The sequence below is a fragment of the Rutilus rutilus genome, assembly GCF_951802725.1.
Source record: "Rutilus rutilus genome assembly, chromosome: 10".
Classification (NCBI taxonomy): Eukaryota; Metazoa; Chordata; class Actinopteri; order Cypriniformes; family Leuciscidae; genus Rutilus; species Rutilus rutilus.
Genome location: NC_140215.1, coordinates 42655983 through 42680208, shown reverse-complemented (window position 1 = coordinate 42680208; position 24226 = coordinate 42655983). Strand labels below are relative to the sequence as shown.

The window sequence follows — 24226 nt, the reverse complement described above, 5'->3', positions numbered from 1 at the left end:
TATTACAATCAATGAACCTGTGTGTCCAGCGAAAACTCAGTGTTGATTGTTTATTAATTCTAAGAAATGTTCAGGGTATGGGAAATGTCTTTCTTACTGTACATCATGTAGTCAAAATCTGCATGATTAGGGACTCCAGTAGATGAGTATATGAGACATGAACAAGATTTAATTAACTAGACTAAACACTTAAACTATTCTAACATATTCTAACATTCACGACTATACGTGATCTTGTGAACAGTGATTTTAAAGTGTGAAGATGTCACACACTCTGGAGTTGTGTGAGCCAATAAGAAGTTGTTTCTTTGGAGGGAAGTTTTACAACGCTTTGTCCTCTAGCAGGGCATTTTACATTTACATTTATTCATTTAGCAGAAGCAGTTAAACGTACAGTAGGACAACAATATGCAAGTGCTATGACCCTTCTCAGTTTAATCTAAAGTAGTAGGCTACAGTGTTTTTTTTTTTAAATAAATATAATAGAAGCGAAAGTGTTAATATTACTGGATCAAGTGCTGCCGAAAAAGATGCGTCTTCAGCCGTTTCTTGAAAATGGCTACGGACTCAGCAGCTCTTTTACTTTTTCATTTGAATATGTAATTTGATTGGGTGTTTAAGCAAAGAACCTTCAAGATTCTTATTATACTAATGTGGCACTGAGTTAGCAAAATGTAATGTAAATGAACAAACTGAGAGCGTAGATTGGAGTTCATAGAGACCAAACATGCTACACATGTGATTTTGGTTAACCATAGTATGCAAGTCTGAAACATTAATCCAAAAGAATTTAAAAGAGAGAATGAACACATAGGCCAAACCCCATAAAAGGAAAATCATGAGATGGGTAAATTGGATACGTGTTTATACAGTCTCAAGTGGTTGTATATAGAATATATAGGAATAAAGCGCTTTCTTTGTCCTTTTCAACACAAATTAAGTAAGAGCCAAACTCTCTGCAAATTCCTGGTCGTAGCAGTCTTATCAGTCTTGACGTGTCCTGTAACCAGACACCTGGTTCTGCCTGTGTGTTCGCTTCATTTGGGATGTTAGTGGCAGTTTTCAGCAGATGGGTCACACATAGAAATCTGCTGAAAATCTGCTGGGGCAAATGGATTTCTTTGTCCTTGCTTCATGATTTTTTTTTTTTTTTTTTTTGATTAGTAAGTTTGTTTTATTGCATGGAGTTTGTTTTTTGTGAGAGCTTGTGTGTTCAGTCTTCCAGTTCCTTGTCACTCTTGCCTCTGGCTGGAAACAGTTAATATTCACCTAATATTATTGATCTGACTGCACTGGCACTGTTGGACGAGACCTGAACTGAGCTGATGATGACATCACTGTTTTCTGTACAACTGCTATATAGATTAAATGAACTAAATTAATAATTGGTGATCCTGAATCAACACTGAACACTTCCTCTGAACAACGACACTATTTTCTTTTAGAGTTGCTGTACAGCTGAAGTACAGCTGTCATGATTCCTGTCTTAAAGGGACACTTCACCCATTTGCATTAAGCTTTGTATTGTTAGAAACCCAGTCATATATTATAATAAACGTGGATTTTTCGTTCATTTTTCCCTGAGATGGGAGAAATAAGGATTTAAGTGTTTTACTTCCTGCTTATTATGACGTAAAAATCATCATTTTGCGTCATAATAAGCAGGAAGTCACATTTCATTGAAAAGTGTAGAGACTACAGACACTCGTTCCTCATTATTCCAGGGGGCGGGACCCGCTCACGCTACAGACCTATTACAGATCAGTGGGTGGGACTTCACTTTCTGAAACTGAAAGCAATATCCTCCATCTTGTTTGGAAGCTAAGCTAACAGGCACTGTGGAGCCAGCTGTGAAGATATGACAATAGCGGAGGGTAACGTTACTCAATATGATGTAGAAGAAGAGGATTTCGGAAGTCTGCTGCTCGAATCAGGTGTTTGTGGCTACCTTTACAAGCCGCATTATAGCGAAGAGCAGCCGAGGCGGAAGACCTGCCTGTCGCGGACGAGAAGCCCAGACTGGCTCGAGTTAGGGCGGACTGGTGGCGCCGGTGATCTCACTATGCAACTACGAACCGCTACGAACACAGAGATAGAGTCCGTCTGCGGCAAAGAATTTCTCCTAGACGAAATCTCTGAATCAGACGAGGACACGGACGTTTGTGTTGTGAACCATCCTAGTTTCGCACGGTCGCACCGCATCTGACTGAACATCCCGGTAACGTTACCATGCAATAATTCACCATTTCGAAAGAAATACAAATGAGGAGTAATTCATTAATGAGTTCGCCAACTAACTACCGTTAGACATTTTGTGTGAAATGAATTTCAAGCTCCGGTTGTAGGTAGCTAGCCTTATGGACGGATGAGTAATTCATATGCTGTTCTGGATTAGTGGGAGTGGCTTGCGCAGCTGTGCAATGTGGTGCATTGTGGGAGTTGTTGTCTTTCATACAAATGCGTCCTGAAGTTACTTTCTTTCTTTCCTCGGTCAAGAAGGCACCAAATTCAAAATTTATTTTACATTTCGACTACATATATGACCCACTTTCAATGAAGATCAATGTTCCCATGGGTGAAGTGCTCCTTTAAGCACTTGTAAGTTGCAGTGTTCTGTGTTCTCGTTGTTTCTGTGTTCATTCCTGTGTCCTGTGGCCATGTTTGTAGTTTTCTCTGTTGATTAGTCTTCCTCAGGTGTGTCTTGCTGACTTGTTAAGCTTGTTTGCTACTGTGTATTTAAACCCCTATGTTTCATGAGATCTTTGTCAGGTTCTTTGTCAGGGGCCTGTTTCAGAAAGGAGGTTCAACCAACTCTGAGTTAAAACTTGAACTCTGAGTTGACTTACCCTGAGATGGGAAACTCTGAGTTTTCGGTTACAGAACAGCTGAAATTAGTTAGTTCAATCAACTCTGAGTTGACCTACTCTGAGTTAAGCGCGTGCACCACAACTATAAAAAGCCATTATCAATGGAGCGCAGATATTATGAGTCACCATGGCAACAGCGCCAGACAAAAAGAGGTCTGCATTTTCTCACCTTTACATTTTAATTAGATATACAGTGTTGGGTTTACTCTTAAAGGAATTAAAGGGATTACTCTTAATTCTTCTGTAATTTAAAGTAAAATCTGATGTAATTGCATTAGACTATAGAACAATTCTGTATATTTAACATACATTTTTAAAAGGTATATTTTTAATGTAACCTTCTCCCTCTACACACTTTGGTCAATTCAAGAATAATTCATGCAATTGTTTATTTGAAAGCATTAAAAGTGCAGTTTCTTGTCTCTCCTTGTATTGTTGAAATGGTTGAGGTTGATATGGGATTTAGTAATTAGTAAGTAAGTAGACATTAATCTAATTACACTGTTGAAGATGTCATTTGTAGTTAGTAATGCAAGTAACTTACCCAACTGTTATAATATCAGAGGTGAAAGAACAGTGTGTTATTCAGCCTAATTTTAATGTTCATGTAGGTGCAATCCTGCAGGTATTAAAAGAACATGCAGCAGCTGAAAATTAAATATGAAAACATAATTCAATCAAGTAAGGCTTGAGCATATCATGGGTGTAGGCTACCTGACTTTACATTTGACATATTAAATAACTAAATAGCATCCAGTGTCTCGCAGTGCAGCAGCATTTACAGCTGAGGGAATTCCTGGAGGGACTTAAGAGCCAGTCACTCCCGAAGGTCCAAGGGCCTCATAAAATGTAAGATATATTACATATGTGTTATTTTTTTATATAGGCTATTTTTGATATTTCCATTTATTTTACTTTGGTTTGGGTTTTTGTTGGTCCCAACAGATTCTGATGGTAATATCTGTCTGTTGGAGCCTCCTGTCCCAACAGAACCCCAGGCAGTTGTAAGTAACCTACTCAATACACCATTATGACAAATAGTGTTATAAAGTGTAGGCTATACTCGACCAAACGCTCATCTTCACAGGACGATGGGGATAAAGAGTTTCTGCTGCCACAGAGAGGCCTACAGTGTCTACACATCAAACAATCTACACATTCAGATTTTTTCACATATTTATGTGGAGTAGCCTATAGAATCAAAGTTTAAATCTAAGTATAAATGGGTATTCGTATCTCTCCCCGCGCCCCAAGAGTGTGGAAGAACAGCAGGAGGACGGTCCATCAGCTTCTGCTGCACAGATCAACAGTTCAGTGATTCTCAGTAAATGCCACAGTTTAATTCTGTAGAATTTGTTTACAACTACATTATGTAACTCTAATCTACTACTGTATTTCCAATTGCCAGGTAAGGAGTTATATAGACTTCATCTTATTTACAAAAAAAAAACCCCAGTAAAAATAGCAATATTTAATTTATTAATAAAAGATTAATTTTATTCATAAAAATGTACTGAAAGAATGAATGAGGTGTTTAAACACTGCTTCCTCTTTAAAAAAGGGGAGGAGACCAATAGAAACTCTGGGTTTACCGAAGAAAACCTGCTCCCGACCAGGTTAGGTTCACAGAGTCTGAGTATAAGTTACCTCTCTTTCAGAAACGGGCTTGACTTACTCTGCTTTCTCAGGTTTAACATACCTCCCATTCTGAAACAGAAAACTCAGAGTTTCCCTCATTTCAGGGTTAACATACTCAGAGTTTTCACTTAACCTCCTTTCTGAAACAGGCCCCAGGTCTTGTCCTTGCAAAGCACTGGCAGCCACTGCTCAAAAGTGCTGGAAAACTGCTTACATTTCACTCTTAAAAATCTGTAGTGTGAACTTTGTACATAGTAGAGAAATTTGCATATAGAGAAAACAGGAACAGAGCCAAATACCTTTCACATGAATGAAGCATTGCACTGACGGGTCTGTTGAGGCTTGTGTGTGTTTGTCCAGCCCTCTGAAGAGCTTTATATAAGACAGAAATCTGTCAGATAAACATCTCTCAGACTCGATCGAGGAGAAGCTGCTCTTCTGACTCCGGCTACAGTCCAACAGGTTAGTGTGTTTCTAATACTGAGCACTTGTGGACTCACAGTTCATTTGAACACCTGTTTTCTGGAGCCAATGTTATTTTGTATTACAGACCTTATAAATATGCTAACTAGTAATTAATCAAATACATAGAAATTAAATATTTAAGTCAGAAGAAGATATTGAATATAAAATACAGAGGATAGGAGATAGTAACCATGAATAACTGCATTGTTAATAAATAAATAAAAAACTTGCTCATATGTTTGTAAAACATGTCAGAAAGTTTATATAAAGTTCCTTAGAAGAATATAAGGTATGCTAGTGTTTGAGGTTTACTTTACATCCAGTCATTAAACTTCAGTTAACTATTGTGTAAAACACATCAGAAAGTGATTTGGGGATTATAAATATCTTGGCTATAAAATAATTGTATTTGTCATTTGGGACATTTGCAACAATATTGCGTATTTGGCATGCTGTCCGGGGGAGGGACACACACACACACACACACACACACACACACACACACACACACACACACACACACACAGGTGAGGATTTATGCTCCTCAAGTGGTAACTCAAACTCCCAGTGAAATCCCTGCAAAATTAATTCCTTATTGCAACTTGTTGTTTTTTGTTTGTTTTTAGTTGTCTACAGACCTAATAAAGGTACCATTATTTAAATGTAATTAAAAAACTTTTTTATTTTATTTAATGTTATATTCTTTTTACTGTGGCTCTTTTGGAAAAATGCATTTATCAAAAAAGAAAATGGCTCTTAGGTCAAAAAAGGTTCCCGACCCCTGTGCTATAGGCTTTTGTTGATTATAAAGGCATGTGCAGCGACCGTAAGGACATTTAAACTGCTGACCGCTCTCCAAACACTCCTAATGCTTATCACTGTGATTATCAGTGTTGGTCAAGTTACTTGGAAAAAGTAATTAGTTACTGATTACTGATTACTTCTCCAAGAAAGTAATCCAGTTACTTTACTGATTACTTATTTTCAAAAGTAATTAGTTACTTTACTAGTTACTTTTCAAAAACATGATGCACGAAATGAATACGCTATAAAGCAATATACCTTTCTGCTTAATTATATTCTTTCTGCATATTCCATCATCTAAAATTGAATTAAATGAAACATTCTTTTTTAAAACTTGTTTTATTAGTTTCAGTATTTTAACTTTATGCACATTGCATCAATGACTCACTCATTAAGATGGTCGCCTGCCGCCTCCTACTGGCGGTTTATTTTTAAATTATTTCTATGCATAAATAATATTTCTTATTTTTATATTCAAAAAATATTTTAAATAATCTCATCACATTATTTAATGCAGTTTATTTGATTGGTAACAGCCCTTTAGCATCTTATTATTCTATTGTAATTTATTGATCAAATTTAAGAATTTTAAATCAAAGATGAAGCAAACGATTAGGGAAAAATGCCCTTTATAAAGGTTACAATATCATAAATATGCCGATTTATATATGTTAAAGCTGACTGAACTGATGACAATACTGATTCGGAAATAAATTATATTTACAACACACACAAAAAAATCTAATTTTTTTCCTGTTCTAACAAATGTTTTTACTCGGACAAGTGAATGACCGACTGAAGGACAAATGAAAAGGCTTAAATGTTGAGCCCTGGTATATATTTTTTATTATTATTCATTTATTTACCCATAAACCTGGCTTTAGGAAGCCATAAGTTACAGTGGCAAGAATAACTTTGTGAAACCTTTGGGGGTGGTGGACAGGGTTTACATTAAGACAGGAGTTTGCCTTAATCTAGTTGATCATGCATTTCTTTTCTTTTATTCCACAGCTGATGTGTGCAGTTTTTTATTGCTTGCATTAAAATAATTTTCTCTTGATTTGTTTTTTAATTGCAGTCTTTTTCTTCTGCCATTCATGCTTATCAGCTCCATGCAATCTTAAGTTTTTCTTGGTTCAGCTGCACACAGTCTGAAAAGGTTTTTTGGCAGTTTGCTAAAATAAAAGACCCATTCTTAGAGCTGTTGACTTTTCTACCTTGGGAAAGAACGTTAAACGAACAACTTAAAAGGCATGACAAATCATGACATAAGACTGACATCACTCACAACGTACCAATGCATTATCCCTCATGAACAAATATAACGTCTGATGTTTGCACGTGCATACAGTTTACCATTACGACATCGTTCATGAATAAACATGACGTCTGAACACGGACAAACGATGCGTGTTGACGCGTCAAAATTCACGCGTTTCGTTTAAAGACTTTTGAACGCGATCGCTTGCCATAGTGTTTACCACTGACTTCGCGGCGCTCATGTCATTGTCACTCACGAGTCACGGCTCACGTCGCGAGACAGTCTCGCAGTATAACGCAGTAACGCAACCTGCTTACGGGGAAGTAAAGGCCATTGCACACTGAGGGCCCTATTTTAACGATCTGAAACGCAAGTGTCAAAGCGCAAAGCGCAAGTAACTTTGTGGGCGGGTCTCGGCGCTGTTGCTATTTTCCCGGCGGGATAAATGACTCTTGCGCCCGACGCAAATCTAAAAGGGGTTGGTCTGAAGTAGCTTCATTATTCATAGGTGTGGTTTGGGCGTAACGTGAAATAAACCAATCAGAGCGACATCTCACATTCCCTTTAAGAGCAGGCGCGCTTTTTCTAAGCGGATTCCTATTATAACGGCGGATTTGCCAGGCGCGCGCCAGGAGCGGTTCACAGCCGAGGAGACCGACGTCCTCGTCACGGCCGTAAAACACAGAGAAGTGACGTTGGGGATGGAGAAACAAACACACCCAAATTAGCTTCGGTTAAACAGGCGTATGATCATTTGGGCGTATGATTAAATGTGTAAGCTAGATTTATGCCTATTTTATTTTCACATCTTCATGGACACAACAATGATTTCCCTCGTGTATTAATATGAATAAATGAATGAAATCTTTATTTCGAACAATTAAAAAATAAATTAAACCAAAGACAGCAACACATTAAATATCCATCAAGAAAAATAAAACAAAATCAAGAAAAACAAAACCTTTTTTTTTTTTTTTTTTTGCATAATAATCACACTGTTCGAAAAGGGATACGTAGAAGCCCTAGGCTTATCAAGACCTACAAGACCTAATATTTTTCCTAGTAATAATGTATGATTTGCAAAAATGAAAACGGCTGCTTCTGTGTAGATGAGAGCATCAAATTGCAATGCGCGTTGTGCACACGCTACATTGATTATGGCCAAGCATGCGCCCTTAAAATAGCATGAATAACATGCGCAACGCGCCACTGACTTTAGACTAGGTTTTTCCTGGTCACTGGCGGAATTGTTTTCTAAACCTGCAAAATAGCATGAGGGAACGTTTGCGCCGAAACACGCCTCCTCTTTGCGCTGAACCGCCCCGGGGAGCGCAAGTGTATTTGCTAGTTAACCGACGTGCATCTGTGGAGGGAAAAGTCCGCTTTGCGCGGGTGCAAAATAGGAATGATACATGCGTCAGTGTACAAAGTCAATTGCGCTGGGTGCAAGATAGGGCCCTGAGTCCGAAATTCGCATCCGAAATTTTCGCACGTTAAAAAAAAAATTCGACCTCACGTTATGTCAATCATGCTTGCACACTGTCTACGAAACTTTCGTCCGTAAAAAAAAAATTCGGATTGGGTTCGATTTTCTGCGTTTTTCGCATCCACAGCCAGTGTTTTGTGAGGTTTTTTGAAAATTCAGAGCCACCGTACAAGCGAACGACAAAATCCAGAATGACGTCTGACAAGTTGATACACTTCGTCTCGCAGCACAAGTACTGTATGAAAAACAAAATGCGGATTACAAAGACACTGAATAAAATATAACCTGTATACAGCTGTTCTGTCTGCCCAGCGCTTCTGCCGGCCGCGTGTGTGTGTGTGTGTGTGTGTGTGTGTCCGTCCATAGACATACTGCCAGTTTCTGTTCAGGATCGATTGGTTCACGGAAATTGGTGGTCTTCTTTTTAATATGTGGCTCCAGTATCGCTAGCAAAGCATCAAACTGTTCCACTGACATTCTGAGGTAAATTTTGAATCGTTTGGGATAATTTCGCAACTCCTTGATAAGGAGGTGAAACTCTCCTTTCTCTCAGCGCAATCTCAGGATTGGATGGACCCAATATTTCCTCTTTCTTTTTCTCTTTTTAAGAAGAAAGAGGGCAACAAATTCATCCTCACTGCTTGACGAATCCATTTAGTATTTTTTGCGGTTTTTTCCGCAAAGGTTTAATAAATACGCATCGGACTCAGTGTGCAAGGTTTCTGTGCGTGACGAATTTTACTGCTGACGAACACGAAAAAACGCATACGAAAATTTCGGACTTAGTGTGCAATGGCCTTAACAGTAATCTAATTACTGTTTTTGCAATTGTAATCCCTTACTTTACTCGTTACTTGAAAAAAGTAATCGGATTACAGTAACGCGTTACTTCTAACGCGTTACTGCCCATCAGTGGTGATTATCAGTATTGTGGGAAATTGTATTTGCAGTTGAATGAGGACATCCTGTGTTGTATATCTGCCTAGCAGGGCAGATATCTTTGTTCCATTATTGAGGTCTGTTCAGAATGCTCGCTCTGGGTTGTTTTGGTTATGTCTGGATTTCTGTTTTTCCGAGCTATGTTCAGTAAAGCCTGATGTGAGTCTGCATAGTCATCTCGTCTTGTGTTTTACTTCATGCATCATATGACAGACATCACAGTGGTGACGAGGATGGGATCAACTGTGAGCGTTGATATCCTGTAGTGCGCAAAATTTGAATGACAGAGAAGCAGAAGAGGACTAGTTCAGCGATCCGAAAGAACAGTCAGCGTGAGTAGGTCACTGTGAGTGGCGAACATGGCTTACATAGGCAAAGTTGACGCATTTGGTAGTTCCACTGAGGATTGGAACATGTATATCGAAAGACTGCAGCAGTACTTCGCTGCAAATGAGATAGCGGAAGATAAACATGTCGCTGTACTCCTCAGCGCAATGGGTGGAAAAGCATACAGTCTTTTGCAGAGTTTGACTGCCCCCCAGAAAAGACTTTTTCAGAATTTGTTCAAGTGATGCGAGAACATTTGTCACCCAAACCGTTATTAACGTTTCAGATTTTATAAACGAAATCAGTGCGAGGGAGAGACCATTTCCACTTATGTGGCTGAATTGAAAAAGGTAACGGAGCATTGTCAGTTTGGGGACGTGTTAAACGACGCACTGCGCGATCGGCTGGTATGCGGTATACATAATCAAGGAATTCAAAAGAGACTGTTGACTGAGCCAGATCTGACGTTTAAACGAGCAGTGGAGATCGCTATTTCAATGGAAACTGCAGCAAAAGACGCTCTGGAATTACAAAGTGACATAAAGGCTGGAAGTGTGAATAAACTGTCAACAATAAGCAGAATAAACTAGACGCCCTGTTTTCTTTGCGGAAACTTTTCTCATCTCCCGTCTCAATGCAGATTTAAAAATGAAGAGTGTAGACAATGTCACAAAACTGGGCACATTCAACGAGTTTGTCACAGTGGCAAGGCAAAGGGGACTGAGAAAGATCAGAGATCTCTCAGTGACAAGAAAAACATGCATAAACTTGATGATGTGACAGCGAGGATGCATTGGCCAGTTTGGAACTGTTCAGTCTGAGCGGAAAAGACAAACAGGCCATCTGGCTCACGCCTAAACTAAATGGCCAGGCAGTAAAAATGGAGCTGGACACAGGCTCAGCTGTTTCAGTCATGTCTGAGAGCGATTACCAGGTCTTTTTCAACAAAGAGAAGCTAGACCCATCTTCAATTGTTCTCAAAACGTATACTGGAGAAAGAGTAAGACCACTGGTTTCGCTGCCTGTGACAGTAGAATATAACGACCGGAAAGAGATTCTCAGCTTGTACATAATTCCAAAGGGAGGCGCACCACTGTGGGGCCGTGAGTGGTTAAGGGTTGGGCTTGGACGAGATAAAAAACCTCAGCGTGCTGCCTGCCGTGCCACAAAATACAACAGAAAAGCTGGAACGGATCTTGAAGGATGCTGCCTCTGTTTTTCAAAGTAGTATTGGCACCCTCAAATCAATCAAAGGAAAAATTGTGCTTAAGGATGGTGCGACCCCACGGTTCCACAAAGCACATCCAGTTCCATACGCCATTCGACAGAAATGGGGTACTGTCGAAAGGGGATTGGAGTCCATGGGCGACACATGTTGTCGCTGTAGTAAAAAAAACCCGGCACAGTTAGACTATGCGAGGACTTCAAGGTCTCAATTAATCCTGTACTACAAGCTGAACAGTATCCTCTACCCCGAATTGAGGACATTTTCGCAAATCTGGCAGGCGGACAGCGTTTTTCAAAGGTGGACTTAGCTGACGCCTACCTCCAGATAGAGATGGAAGATGATTCAAAAGCCTTTCTAACCATCAACACGATTAAGGGTCTTTATCGTTACAACAGGCTTGTGTTTGGAGTAGCTTCGGCTCCAGCCATCTGGCAATGTGGAATGGACCAAGTCCTTAAAGGAATGCCCGGAACACAGTGCCATCTAGATGACATAATTGTCACGGGCGCTACAGATGAGGAGCATCTTGAAAACCTGAAAAAGGCCCTTAAACGACTGGAGGAATTTGAACTTAGAGCCAGACGAGACAAATGCGAATTTCTCAAGCCCAGTGTCACATATTGTGGGCACATTGTAGATGTCCAGGGATTGCACAAGAGCCAGGACAAAACTCAGGAGGTGATGAATGCTCCAAAGCCACAAGGTGTCTCGCAGCTCAGATCCTTCTTAGGGTTTGTGAACTATTACAATAGGTTTTTGCCTAACCTGGCAACGGTCCTGCATCCCCCTAAATGAGTTACTGCAGTCAGGCAGGCAGTGGAAATGGAATAATGAGTGTGAGCGTGCTTTTCAGGAAGCCAAGAAACTGGTAATATCCGACATGGTCCTGACACATTACAATCCATCCCTCCCAGTGAAGCTGGCATGTGATACCTCTCCCTATGGGATCGGGACAGTGATGTCACACGTAATGGATGATGGCAGTGAGAGGCCAATTGCGTTCGCATCACGGTCTTTGTCTGCAGCTGAGAAAAAACTATGCCCGAATTGACAGAGTCATTGAGTCTGGGGTGTCAAAAGATTCAACCACTATCTTTTCGGGAGAGAGTTTACCCTTGTTACGGACCATCAACCGCTGACTTCTATTTTCAGCCCACAGAAAGGGATCCCTGCCACTGCAGCTGCTCGCATACAACGCTGGGCATAGTTTTTGGGAGGGCATCGTAACAAGTTTGAGTACAAACGCACTGCATTTCGTGCAAATGCAGACGGACTGTCTCGATTGCCATCAGAAGTGGCAAAAGATGAATATGGAGAGGAAGGGGTTCTGGATATGTTCTCCATCAGCCAGACTGAAGGCCTGCCTGTCACAGCAGACATGGTGAAAACTGAAACCAAACGTGACAAGGTTCTGTCACAAGGGTATCTAGCAACACTGCAAGGATGGACAGTCAAACACAAATCTCTGCTGCCTGTGTACTATGCAAAACGTCATGATCTCTCTCTGAATGCTGGGTGTGTAATGTGGGGGCTGCGAACCATCATACCCACCAGATTAAGATCAGGTGTTTTGGACGAGCTGCATAAGGGCCATCTAGGCGTGGTGAAAATGAAGGCACTTGCCAGGAGTTATGTGTGGTGGCCAGGAATGGATCAAGAGATAGAGCGGCTGACCCTGCAGTGCCCTGGTTGCCAAATGATATAGAATGAGCCAGAAAAGGCACCTCTTCATGCCTGGGAATGGCCAGCATCCCCATGGGAGCGGATACATGTCGATTTTGCAGGGCCATTCATAGGATCGATGTTTCTGGTGGTATTTAATGCCTGTTCAAAATGGCCTGAGGTTTTCACCATGAACTGGAGTTCCGCATCAGTTAGTAAGTGACAATGGGCCGCAATTTGTCGCTACTGATTTCCAGACATTCATTCGCAGAAATGGCATCAGGCATGTCACGTCTGCTCCGTGGCACCCAGACGTTCACTTCGTTCCAGATTGGATCTGATACAGCCTAACATTAAACAGACTGTGCAGGACAGGCAAATGAGACAAGGGCAGAGGAACCCTGCCAGAGCCACATGGAGCTTTACGGTTGGTGAAACTGTGCTTGCGAGAAGTTACAGGGGAGACTGCAAGTGGGTCGTGGCTGTAGTTAAGGGGAAAGCTCGACCATTGATGTACAAGGTTGAGCTCCTGGGTGGCACCGTATTGCGGCGCCATGTTGACCAGCTAAGGAAAAGTGGACTGATCGGGACAGAAGAGCTCCCAACACAGTCTGCTGATTCTTCTGTCACTCCGATAGAGCTACCATCATCTCCTCCGGGAATAAATGTCCAGAGTCATCGTCCTCACCTCCCAGTATCACCTCCATCTGCATCCCTGACAGAAACCAACACTGTTTCAGCAGACAGTGAGGGGGTGCTCTATGAGGAAAAACGATACCCGACACGCATAAACAAACCACCACAGAGACTAATAGATTATATTTTGGTGTTGTAGTTTATACAGGAGTTCACAAAGAATTTCTGAAACAAGTGTTACGTTTTTTGTGTACTTTTGCTTGTTTGTTTTATGTTGTGTTTTTTTTTGGCCTGACATTATTGATACTTCTGGTTTTAAGGGTGGAGGAAATGTTGTATATCTGCCTAGCAGGGAAGATATCTTTGTTCCATTATTGAGGTCTGTTCAGAATGCTCGCTCTGGGTTGTTTTGGTTCTGTCTGGATTTCTGTTTTCCCGAACTATGTTCAGTAAAGCCTGATGTGAGTCTGTATAGTCATCTCGTCTTGTGTTTTACTTCATGCATCATATGACAGACATCACATCCTGAGTATAGGTTGATCAGTGAATTGAGCCACGGCCTTTTGTTATCTTTTTTTCTTGTGTGTTTCTAGATGATATATGCAAAATTTCAAGTGAGTGTGTCAAGTGGTTTAGGAGATCGAAATTTTTTTTTTCGTAAACTCAAAATAGATGTTTACAGATGTTCACCTTATGTTACTGTATGCTTGATTATTATTTCATTTTCTGCCTTAAATGCCAAAGTGGTAAGTCTAAGTAACACCAAATTTGGCAGGTTTGTCCTAAATTCCTCCCACTATGCCGATCAAACACACTCACATTTGAACTTAAGTGGCGCTATAATAAACAATTGTGTATTTTCCTCATATCTCCACAACTGTACAGGTTTTAATCAAATTCAGAACAAAACATATCTACGATTTTATTGACCTCTGTAAAATTCATCGGTTATTGTCAGTGTCACGGCTGGTTGAAGAGAATGAAAATAAAGGCTGGGTATATACGCAAGCAGTATACTTTAATGAAAACAATCTCAAAATAACACTCAGAATAACAGAATACTAAAAACACGGTGAACAGAACAACATCTTTGTAATGACGAGATCAGACAAGGAACAGAACAAACACAGGGCTAAATATACAAAGACAGACTAATGAACGGAAACGAGAAACAGACAATGAGTAACCAAGGAAACAAATGCCAACACCAGAAACAGATCAGGAAACACTGAAAAACCAACTCATAGTCCAAATCAAACAAAGACCAAATGTGACAGTTTTCGGAAAATGTTACTTTTTTTTAAATCCTCAAGTTCAAGATGTGCAGTTTGGCATAAAAGTGCTTCTTCTGCTAGATGATTAAACACATTGAAATAAAAATCTTATGTTAGCTTTCATTTATCATCGCTCATATATAAAGCTGTTATGATAATCAGTGAGCTCAATCTATAGAGGGACTAAAATAACAACATTCATCTGGTGTGGAGATTGAATGTTTGGTTTATTCTGTGTTGCAGGTTCAGGCACGATGACAGGCATTATTCCCAAGAGCAAAGCAAAAGGCACTGACTTCTGTGCAGAGGGCAAATTTCATTATATAATCCGCTCTGATCTCGGTTGCTATATGAAGACAATTGATGTAAAAGAAGGTTTAGACATCGCTATTTGGAGTCTGCACCCTGCCTGCCAAAATGGAGACCACTACCTTGGTAGTGGAGATGGCTCCTTTTTCATCATCAAGGGCAAGTCATTCCGCAGAGTCAACGACCTGACGACAGACAGAGATGCCAAAGTTTACAGCCTTCATCCCAACTGCCAGGGCGGAGACCACTACTTCTCAACCTTTGGCTATTATTACATCATCTTCAAAGAAAAGGGCATTTACCGAAGAACAAAAGACCTGCATCAATACACGGAAGCTGTAGAATCCAAGCTGCATCCCGACTACAGAAACGGCCTCTATTACTGGAGCCTGCCAGACCACTTCTTCTTCATCAAGCCAGCCTCAGAGTGGGGATACGAGTTCTACACCGGTAACGACATCAGCAAAGATGAGTGCTTCGGTGTCTATTCTGTTCATCCCGATGTTCTTAACTTCCTTCCTGGTGGACTGGCAGTAACTAAAGGCCCATCCTTTGGCACGTGGGAAAATATTAAAACTATAACTAATGACAGCAATACACCAGTGACATGGCAAAGGAAAATCAATAAAAAGGTTGGATACACTAAGGAGAAGATGACCCAGATCACACACAACTGGAACATATCCGCGTCAGTCACAGCTGAAACTGGAGATCTTGCCTCGCTAATTGCGAAGGTTCAGTTCACCTTTTCTACAGAATATGGAGGTTCACACGTCAGCACTGAAAGCGAAAGCTGGAATGAAGCGACTGAAGAGGAAGAAACACTCACATTTGAGCTGAAGCCGAACGAGTCTGTATATCTGTGGCAGTACAGACTGGGTATCGGTAAAGAACCAGTGTTGTTCTGCCGTGATTTAAAGATTACAAATGATCCAAACCCTCCAACTAAAGTCCCGCTGCCACCCGCTCAATCATGAAAACATACCAGGATGGTTTAACTCCAAGAATCATCAAGTGCTTCAGTTAAATACATTAATTATAACTTGTCAAGCAATTATTTAGATATCTGCATGCATTTCTTAAAATGAGGCTTGAGAATTGTTTTTATATAGATAAGAGATTTTTCAGTTACAGATGATGTAACCGCAAATTACAACACTATCCATTATGATATTATTGAAACTTTGTCTTTATGATAAACTGACAGAATCCTACTTTAAATCTCATGAAATTTCTTCTTAAAATCTCACACATGTAACCTAACCTCAAATCTTTCGGTATGGTGGATAAATCAGGCTTTGGGACATTTTTACTAGAGTAAAATGGGTGCTCAGTCTATATTATTGTAGATGTAGTCTAAAGCCCTATTCGGATGGTAATTGTTTCTCATGTGGTCGTAAGATATTTTCAACATTTACAGGGGTTAGTCTGTGATTTCATTGCCGTCTGAATCCAGAATGTCAGTGTTTCAGGGTCTCCCAACACCCACGTAAAAATCCACGGCCATATTACCTACTGTTTTTTGACAAACACCAAGGTCGTGTGGTAATTTAATTGACGTCCGAATCCACATCTCTGAGTTTACAAGGAGAGATTAATAAAAAAAAAAACTCCTTTTTGACCACTGCAGAGCACCGTACAATAACTGTTGCGCTTCGCAATTAATTCGTATGCATTTTAAAGATTTAGCGTAGGCTATTACTGAAATGCTGGAAAGCATTTACAAGAACAATATTTCATCACCGCTCAAAAGATAAAGAAGAAAAGCACGTAAACATTTGAAATGGTCTGTTATTATGGCAGCAATTATATAGCCTACATTAAAAAAATAAACCGAGCTTTGGGTTCCTCATGTAATTTTGCATTAATTATTAATTGGCTGTATTAACTTATTTCCACTCATTTTCAAATCTTTAAAACGACATCCATCATTTTGAGATAAATTACAATACAGATAATTATTAGTGCGAAACCTATATCTTATTTTTAAACTGGAGGTTTAAATAATCAAATAATAAATAGGACATTAGGCTATTTTCTTATTATTAAGTTAAATATGAATTTATTCTTATTATTCCAAGCATATTAGCCTGGGTGCCAGCCCGAACCCCGCCCACAACATTTTTTGGTCGGGAAGTTCGGTCTGGACTCGCTCCGTTGAGGAGCTATTATGCCCGAACAAAAATTGTTCGGACCAATCAAATTGTCAGGGCGGGCTTTATACGATGATGGACAGATGAGCAACGCAGCGTAATCATCCACGTCACCAAAGAGCGCTTGATTTGAATTAGTTTACAACAAAGACGACTGCTGCTTGAGATTTCACGAGTTCACATTTACAAATAAGTCAGATAGAATAAATGCGTATATAAGATTTCACACAAATAAGTCGATAGAATAAATGCGTATATGACGTGCTGTCCGAGGAGAGGGCTGTGGGCTCGGTAGCCATACTCCCCCGTATTCCTGGTTGTGAGAGAACAAGCCAAGACAAGAGTGAGGATTCGGGGTGGTGGAGGGATGCTGAAAAACTGTCAAGGAGTGTTAGGTAAGTTTACAGAGTGAATATGCTTCCTCATGCTGATAGATAGGGTAACGTTAGACATGGTATTGTTTGATGACAAGTTGATATTGGATTGATTATTTGTACGTGCTCCTCCCGAACTTTGTTTATGAAACATCATGTGTAGATTCCGCCATTGCGTCTGTTATAGAAGATATCGACAGCGCATTCATTTTAAAAGAGGAACAGAGAGCCGCGACACAGGAAATATGAATGAAGAACATGCGTCATTTACTCCGTTGCTCTGATTGGTTGTAGGTCTATCCAATTGAGTGCAGAGTTTTTTTTTTTCCTGGTTCGGTTGAGACACGCCCCATAATCAAATCTCTATGGAGAAGTATCAGACTCACATTCTGACTAGAATCTGAGTATGACGACGTCAGGCTACAAGCATATGACATTTTATTTATTTTATTTTATTGCGACTGACCACGTGAGCCGTGCGTTCCCGGGTTCATAGGATCACAAAACTCGCTCTTCCATCGTCAATAAATCGGCATCCGAATGCATGAGTTTTATCACTGAGGTGACATGCACATTTATTTTTATGGACGTCCACATGAGAAACAATTACCGTCCGGATAGGGCTATAGTGTATCAGAAGTCGACTGAAGTGTTTGATTCACAAGTCGTAAAATGCGCTGCATTCTGTAATCATGCATTTGGTGTATACATGCAATTAAAAGCTTTTTGTTTTTCACATATTTCACTTTATGGAATACAATTTGGATTTTGCTTTTGATATGCTAAATAAAGCTGGATACTGCTTTTAAAGTCTTGGTGTTTTCATTTTTTTTACCAAAGAAAACGTGGTGTATGTTTGACAAATCTCCACTCCCACATAGCACACACACACACACACACACACGTCTGTTAGTGTGATTGTTTTTAGAAATATGCAGAAGATGCTGGAAAACCAGAATTGCAGGATTTTTCTGAATTGTGATGGGCAGTTTACCTGTTCAGGACAAACTAGGGACATTTCTGTAAATGCAGTTATTTTGTCTTGTGGACTACATCTAAACATCTGTAAAGTGAAGTAGCTTAGTTGAGGCAGCATTAAATAAAAAAAAACAACATTAAATTGACATGATCCCTGTAAGGTGTATGTACAGTAACCTTATGTTTACACACAAACATTTATGTGTGTTCTTCTGTAGTGTTGGGTGTACATATGGTCATGTTACTCTTGTAAGTCATGTTTTAATTTCTAAATGAAAAGAAATGAAATTAAATCCCTGTGACAAAAGGGGCCACACACACACAACAGCTACAGGTGGAGACAGTGCTCTCACCACACACACACAACAGCTACAGGTGGAGACAGTGCTCTCACCACACACACACACCAGCTACAGGTGGAGACAGTGCTCTCACCACACACACACAACAGCTACAGGTGGAGACAGTGCTCTCACCACACACACACAACAGCTATAGGTGGAGACAGTGCTCTCACCACACACACACACACACCAGCTACAGGTGGAGACAGTGCTCTCACCACACACACACACCAGCTACAGGTGGAGACAGTGCTCTCACCACACACACACACACCAGCTACAGGTGGAGACAGTGCTCTCACCAGACACACACACCAGCTACAGGTGGAGACAGTGCTCTCACCACACACACACACCAGCTACAGGTGGAGACAGTGCTCTCACCACACACACACACCAGCTACAGGTGGAGACAGTGCTCTCACCACACACACACAACAGCTACAGGTGGAGACAGTGCTCTCACCACACACACACACCAGCTACAGGTGGAGACAGTGCTCTCACCACACACACACAACAGCTACAGGTGGAGACAGTGCTCTCACCACACACACACACCAGCTACAGGTGGAGACAGTGCTCTCACCACACACACACACACACACCAGCTACAGGTGGAGACAGTGCTCTCACCACACACACACACACACACACACACACACACACACACACACACACACCAGCTATAGGTGGAGACAGTGCTCTCACCACACACACACACACCAGCTACAGGTGGAGACAGTGCTCTCACCACACACACACAACAGCTACAGGTGGAGACAGTGCTCTCACCACACACACACAACAGCTACAGGTGGAGACAGTGCTCTCACCACACACACACCAGCTACAGGTGGAGACAGTGCTCTCACCACACACACACACACCAGCTACAGGTGGAGACAGTGCTCTCACCACACACACACACCAGCTACAGGTGGAGACAGTGCTCTCACCACACACACACACCAGCTACAGGTGGAGACAGTGCTCTCACCACACACACACACCAGCTACAGGTGGAGACAGTGCTCTCACCACACACACACACCAGCTACAGGTGGAGACAGTGCTCTCACCACACACACACAACAGCTACAGGTGGAGACAGTGCTCTCACCACACACACACACCAGCTACAGGTGGAGACAGTGCTCTCACCACACACACACACCAGCTACAGGTGGAGACAGTGCTCTCACCACACACACACACCAGCTACAGGTGGAGACAGTGCTCTCACCACACACACACACCAGCTACAGGTGGAGACAGTGCTCTCACCACACACACACAACAGCTACAGGTGGAGACAGTGCTCTCACCACACACACACACACACACCAGCTACAGGTGGAGACAGTGCTCTCACCACACACACACACACCAGCTACAGGTGGAGACAGTGCTCTCACCACACACACACCAGCTATAGGTGGAGACAGTGCTCTCACCACACACACACACCAGCTACAGGTGGAGACAGTGCTCTCACCACACACACACACCAGCTACAGGTGGAGACAGTGCTCTCACCACACACACACACCAGCTACAGGTGGAGACAGTGCTCTCACCACACACACACACCAGCTACAGGTGGAGACAGTGCTCTCACCACACACACACAACAGCTACAGGTGGAGACAGTGCTCTCACCACACACACACAACAGCTACAGGTGGAGACAGTGCTCTCACCACACACACACAACAGCTACAGGTGGAGACAGTGCTCTCACCACACACACACAACAGCTACAGGTGGAGACAGTGCTCTCACCACACACACACACCAGCTACAGGTGGAGACAGTGCTCTCACCACACACACACACACACACACCAGCTACAGGTGGAGACAGTGCTCTCACCACACACACACACCAGCTATAGGTGGAGACAGTGCTCTCACCACACACACACACCAGCTACAGGTGGAGACAGTGCTCTCACCACACACACACACACCAGCTACAGGTGGAGACAGTGCTCTCACCACACACACACACCAGCTACAGGTGGAGACAGTGCTCTCACCACACACACACAACAGCTACAGGTGGAGACAGTGCTCTCACCACACACACACAACAGCTACAGGTGGAGACAGTGCTCTCACCACACACACACACACCAGCTACAGGTGGAGACAGTGCTCTCACCACACACACACAACAGCTACAGGTGGAGACAGTGCTCTCACCACACACACACACCAGCTACAGGTGGAGACAGTGCTCTCACCACACACACACACCAGCTATAGTTGGAGACAGTGCTCTCACCACACACACACCAGCTATAGGTGGAGACAGTGCTCTCACCACACACACACACCAGCTACAGGTGGAGACAGTGCTCTCACCACACACACACACCAGCTACAGGTGGAGACAGTGCTCTCACCACACACACACACACCAGCTACAGGTGGAGACAGTGCTCTCACCACACACACACACACACCAGCTACAGGTGGAGACAGTGCTCTCACCACACACACACACCAGCTACAGGTGGAGACAGTGCTCTTACCACACACACACCAGCTACAGGTGGAGACAGTGCTCTCACCACACACACACACCAGCTACAGGTGGAGACAGTGCTCTCACCACACACACACACCAGCTACAGGTGGAGACAGTGCTCTGACCACACACACACACCAGCTACAGGTGGAGACAGTGCTCTTACCACACACACACCAGCTACAGGTGGAGACAGTGCTCTCACCACACACACACACCAGCTACAGGTGGAGACAGTGCTCTCACCACACACACACACACCAGCTACAGGTGGAGACAGTGCTCTCACCACACACACACACACCAGCTACAGGTGGAGACAGTGCTCTCACCACACACACACACACACCAGCTATAGGTGGAGACAGTGCTCTCACCACACACACACACCAGCTACAGGTGGAGACAGTGCTCTCACCACACACACACACCAGCTACAGGTGGAGACAGTGCTCTCACCACACACACACACCAGCTACAGGTGGAGACAGTGCTCTCACCACACACACACACCAGCTACAGGTGGAGACAGTGCTCTCACCACACACACACACCAGCTACATGTGGAGACAGTGCTCTCACCACACACACACACACACAACAGCTACAGGTGGAGACAGTGCTCTCACCACACACACACACCAGCTACAGGTGGAGACAGTGCTCTCACCACACACACACACACACACACACAACAGCTACAGGTGGAGACAGTGCTCTCACCACACACACACACACAACAGCTACAGGTGGAGACAGTGCTCTCACCACACACACACAACAGCTACAGGTGGAGACAGTGCTCTCACCACACACACACACACACCAGCTCAGTGGTGGAATGTAACGAAGTAAAAATACTTCGTTACTTTACTTAAGTACATTTTTCACGTATCTGTACTTTACTTAAGTAGAATCAATAGTGCATACTTTTGACTTTTACTTCGTTACTTTTTGCAGCAATTATTATACTTTCTACTCCACTACATTTCTACAACGTTTCGTTACATTTTCGTTACATTTTCTGATCAGTTTTCCCCTTGCCAAACAGGGATTGAAAAAAATCTCCATGTTTTCGGTGCTGACGCGATCATGTAACATGCAACTGTGGCGCTACCAATAAATCTGTCACAAAGAACCGGCAAAAGTAATGATTATGAATATGTAAAATATAACAAGGAGACATTTTAATTAATGCTGATGCGCGATCTTTGCAGTGAACGCGCCAGAGAGAAATGCACATTTCATACGGATTACATGCAGAAAACAGTCTGTTTTCTTTCGTTTTGAATTGTTCTGTTTAAAAGTACACATTTCAAGTTTTCTATATATATATACATCTCAGGTCTGTGAGGCAAGTACAGACCTGAGTTTCGGTTCATGAGTTTAACCAGTTCACGCGCCCGCGCCTCCGTGTCCTGATCTATTTTCTGCTATATTTAGCCTACTTATTTATTAAATCCATGAAACATGAATGAAATATTGATTAAAATTAAGATACAATTAATACAAAACGAAATTCACTTTAAAGAAGGGCTTTTGAGGTCTCTGTGAATGTTTTAAAGCAGTTTTTTGGTGCCGCTTTCAGAGCGCTCACGTGCGAAACGGAGAACTGACACGTCCGTATATTGTTTTTTCCTCATAAATGTGAACACAAAAAATAAAATGAATATGATATGTTCTGTGATATGTTCTTCATCCGGTTGGTATTACTTTTGGTTTGCACAGTGAAATTCACAGAATTACTAAAAAAATATTTTGCCACCTAAAAGTTAAAGATTTTTTTTGTATCACGTCCGTTACGGATTTATATTTCCCTCATATTAAAATATAAAACGCATGTGTCTGTAGACTAGTATTTTTCTAATGTCTGGACTTCTTTATTAAGGGAGTATGGATATATAGGCTAAACAGTTTCAATTGGTATTTGAGAATTTACATTTCAAGTTTTTACTGCAATTGTCACGACCATAACGCTGGGATTGCCCAATTTTAAAGAATTTATCCAGGTCTACGTATCGTATAATGTTAACTTCAAATAAGGGGTGTGTCGCGATTCTGCCTTCTCACACTCACACCGCGACACAGGTTCGTGGATCCGAGTGTCAACGGTTTCATATTGCATATTGTTACAGCCCTAATTATTAGAATATAGACATTAAGAGAATAAATTGTTATGAAAGTACTTTTACTTTTAATACTTAAAGTACATTTAAAATCAGGTACTTTTTACTTTTTACTTAAGTAGGGTTTTCATTGTGGTACTTTTACTTTTACTAAAGTAAATATGTCTCTGGTTATTTGTACTTTTACTTAAGTACTGAGATTCAGTACTTCCTCCACCACTGCACCAGCTACAGGTGGAGACAGTGCTCTCACCACACACACACACACCAGCTACAGGTGGAGACAGTGCTCTCACCACACACACACACACAACAGCTACAGGTGGAGACAGTGCTCTCACCACACACACACACCAGCTACAGGTGGAGACAGTGCTCTCACCACACACACACAACAGCTACAGGTGGAGACAGTGCTCTCACCACACACACACACAACAGCTACAGGTGGAGACAGTGCTCTCACCACACACACACAACAGCTACAGGTGGAGACAGTGCTCTCACCACACACACACAACAGCTACAGGTGGAGACAGTGCTCTCACCACACACACACACCAGCTACAGGTGGAGACAGTGCTCTCACCACACACACACACACCAGCTACAGGTGGAGACAGTGCTCTCACCACACACACACACCAGCTACAGGTGGAGACAGTGTATGGAAGCAGATTAGTCTCAAATATAATTCGCGCAAAAAACATGATTCACAAATGCGTAGACAATTTCACATGCATGAAACCTAATTCACGTGCACACAAAAAAAATCCACGTGCGTGAAAAAAATATATATTCACAAAAAGCACTTCACATG

The 24226-nt window shown here is 42.0% G+C and overlaps 1 protein-coding gene across 1 annotated transcript; it reads left to right on the top strand.

The window, feature by feature from the left end:
• The first annotated feature begins 4825 nt into the window (after positions 1-4825).
• On the top strand, positions 4826-16641 carry LOC311298395 (uncharacterized protein). Its single transcript, XM_084421259.1, has 2 exons — positions 4826-4967; positions 14831-16641. Exon 2 carries the CDS (start codon positions 14842-14844, stop codon positions 15871-15873), a length of 1032 nt encoding a protein of 343 aa, XP_084277385.1. The 5' UTR covers positions 4826-4967; positions 14831-14841; the 3' UTR covers positions 15874-16641.
• Positions 16642-24226: the final 7585 nt, after the last annotated feature.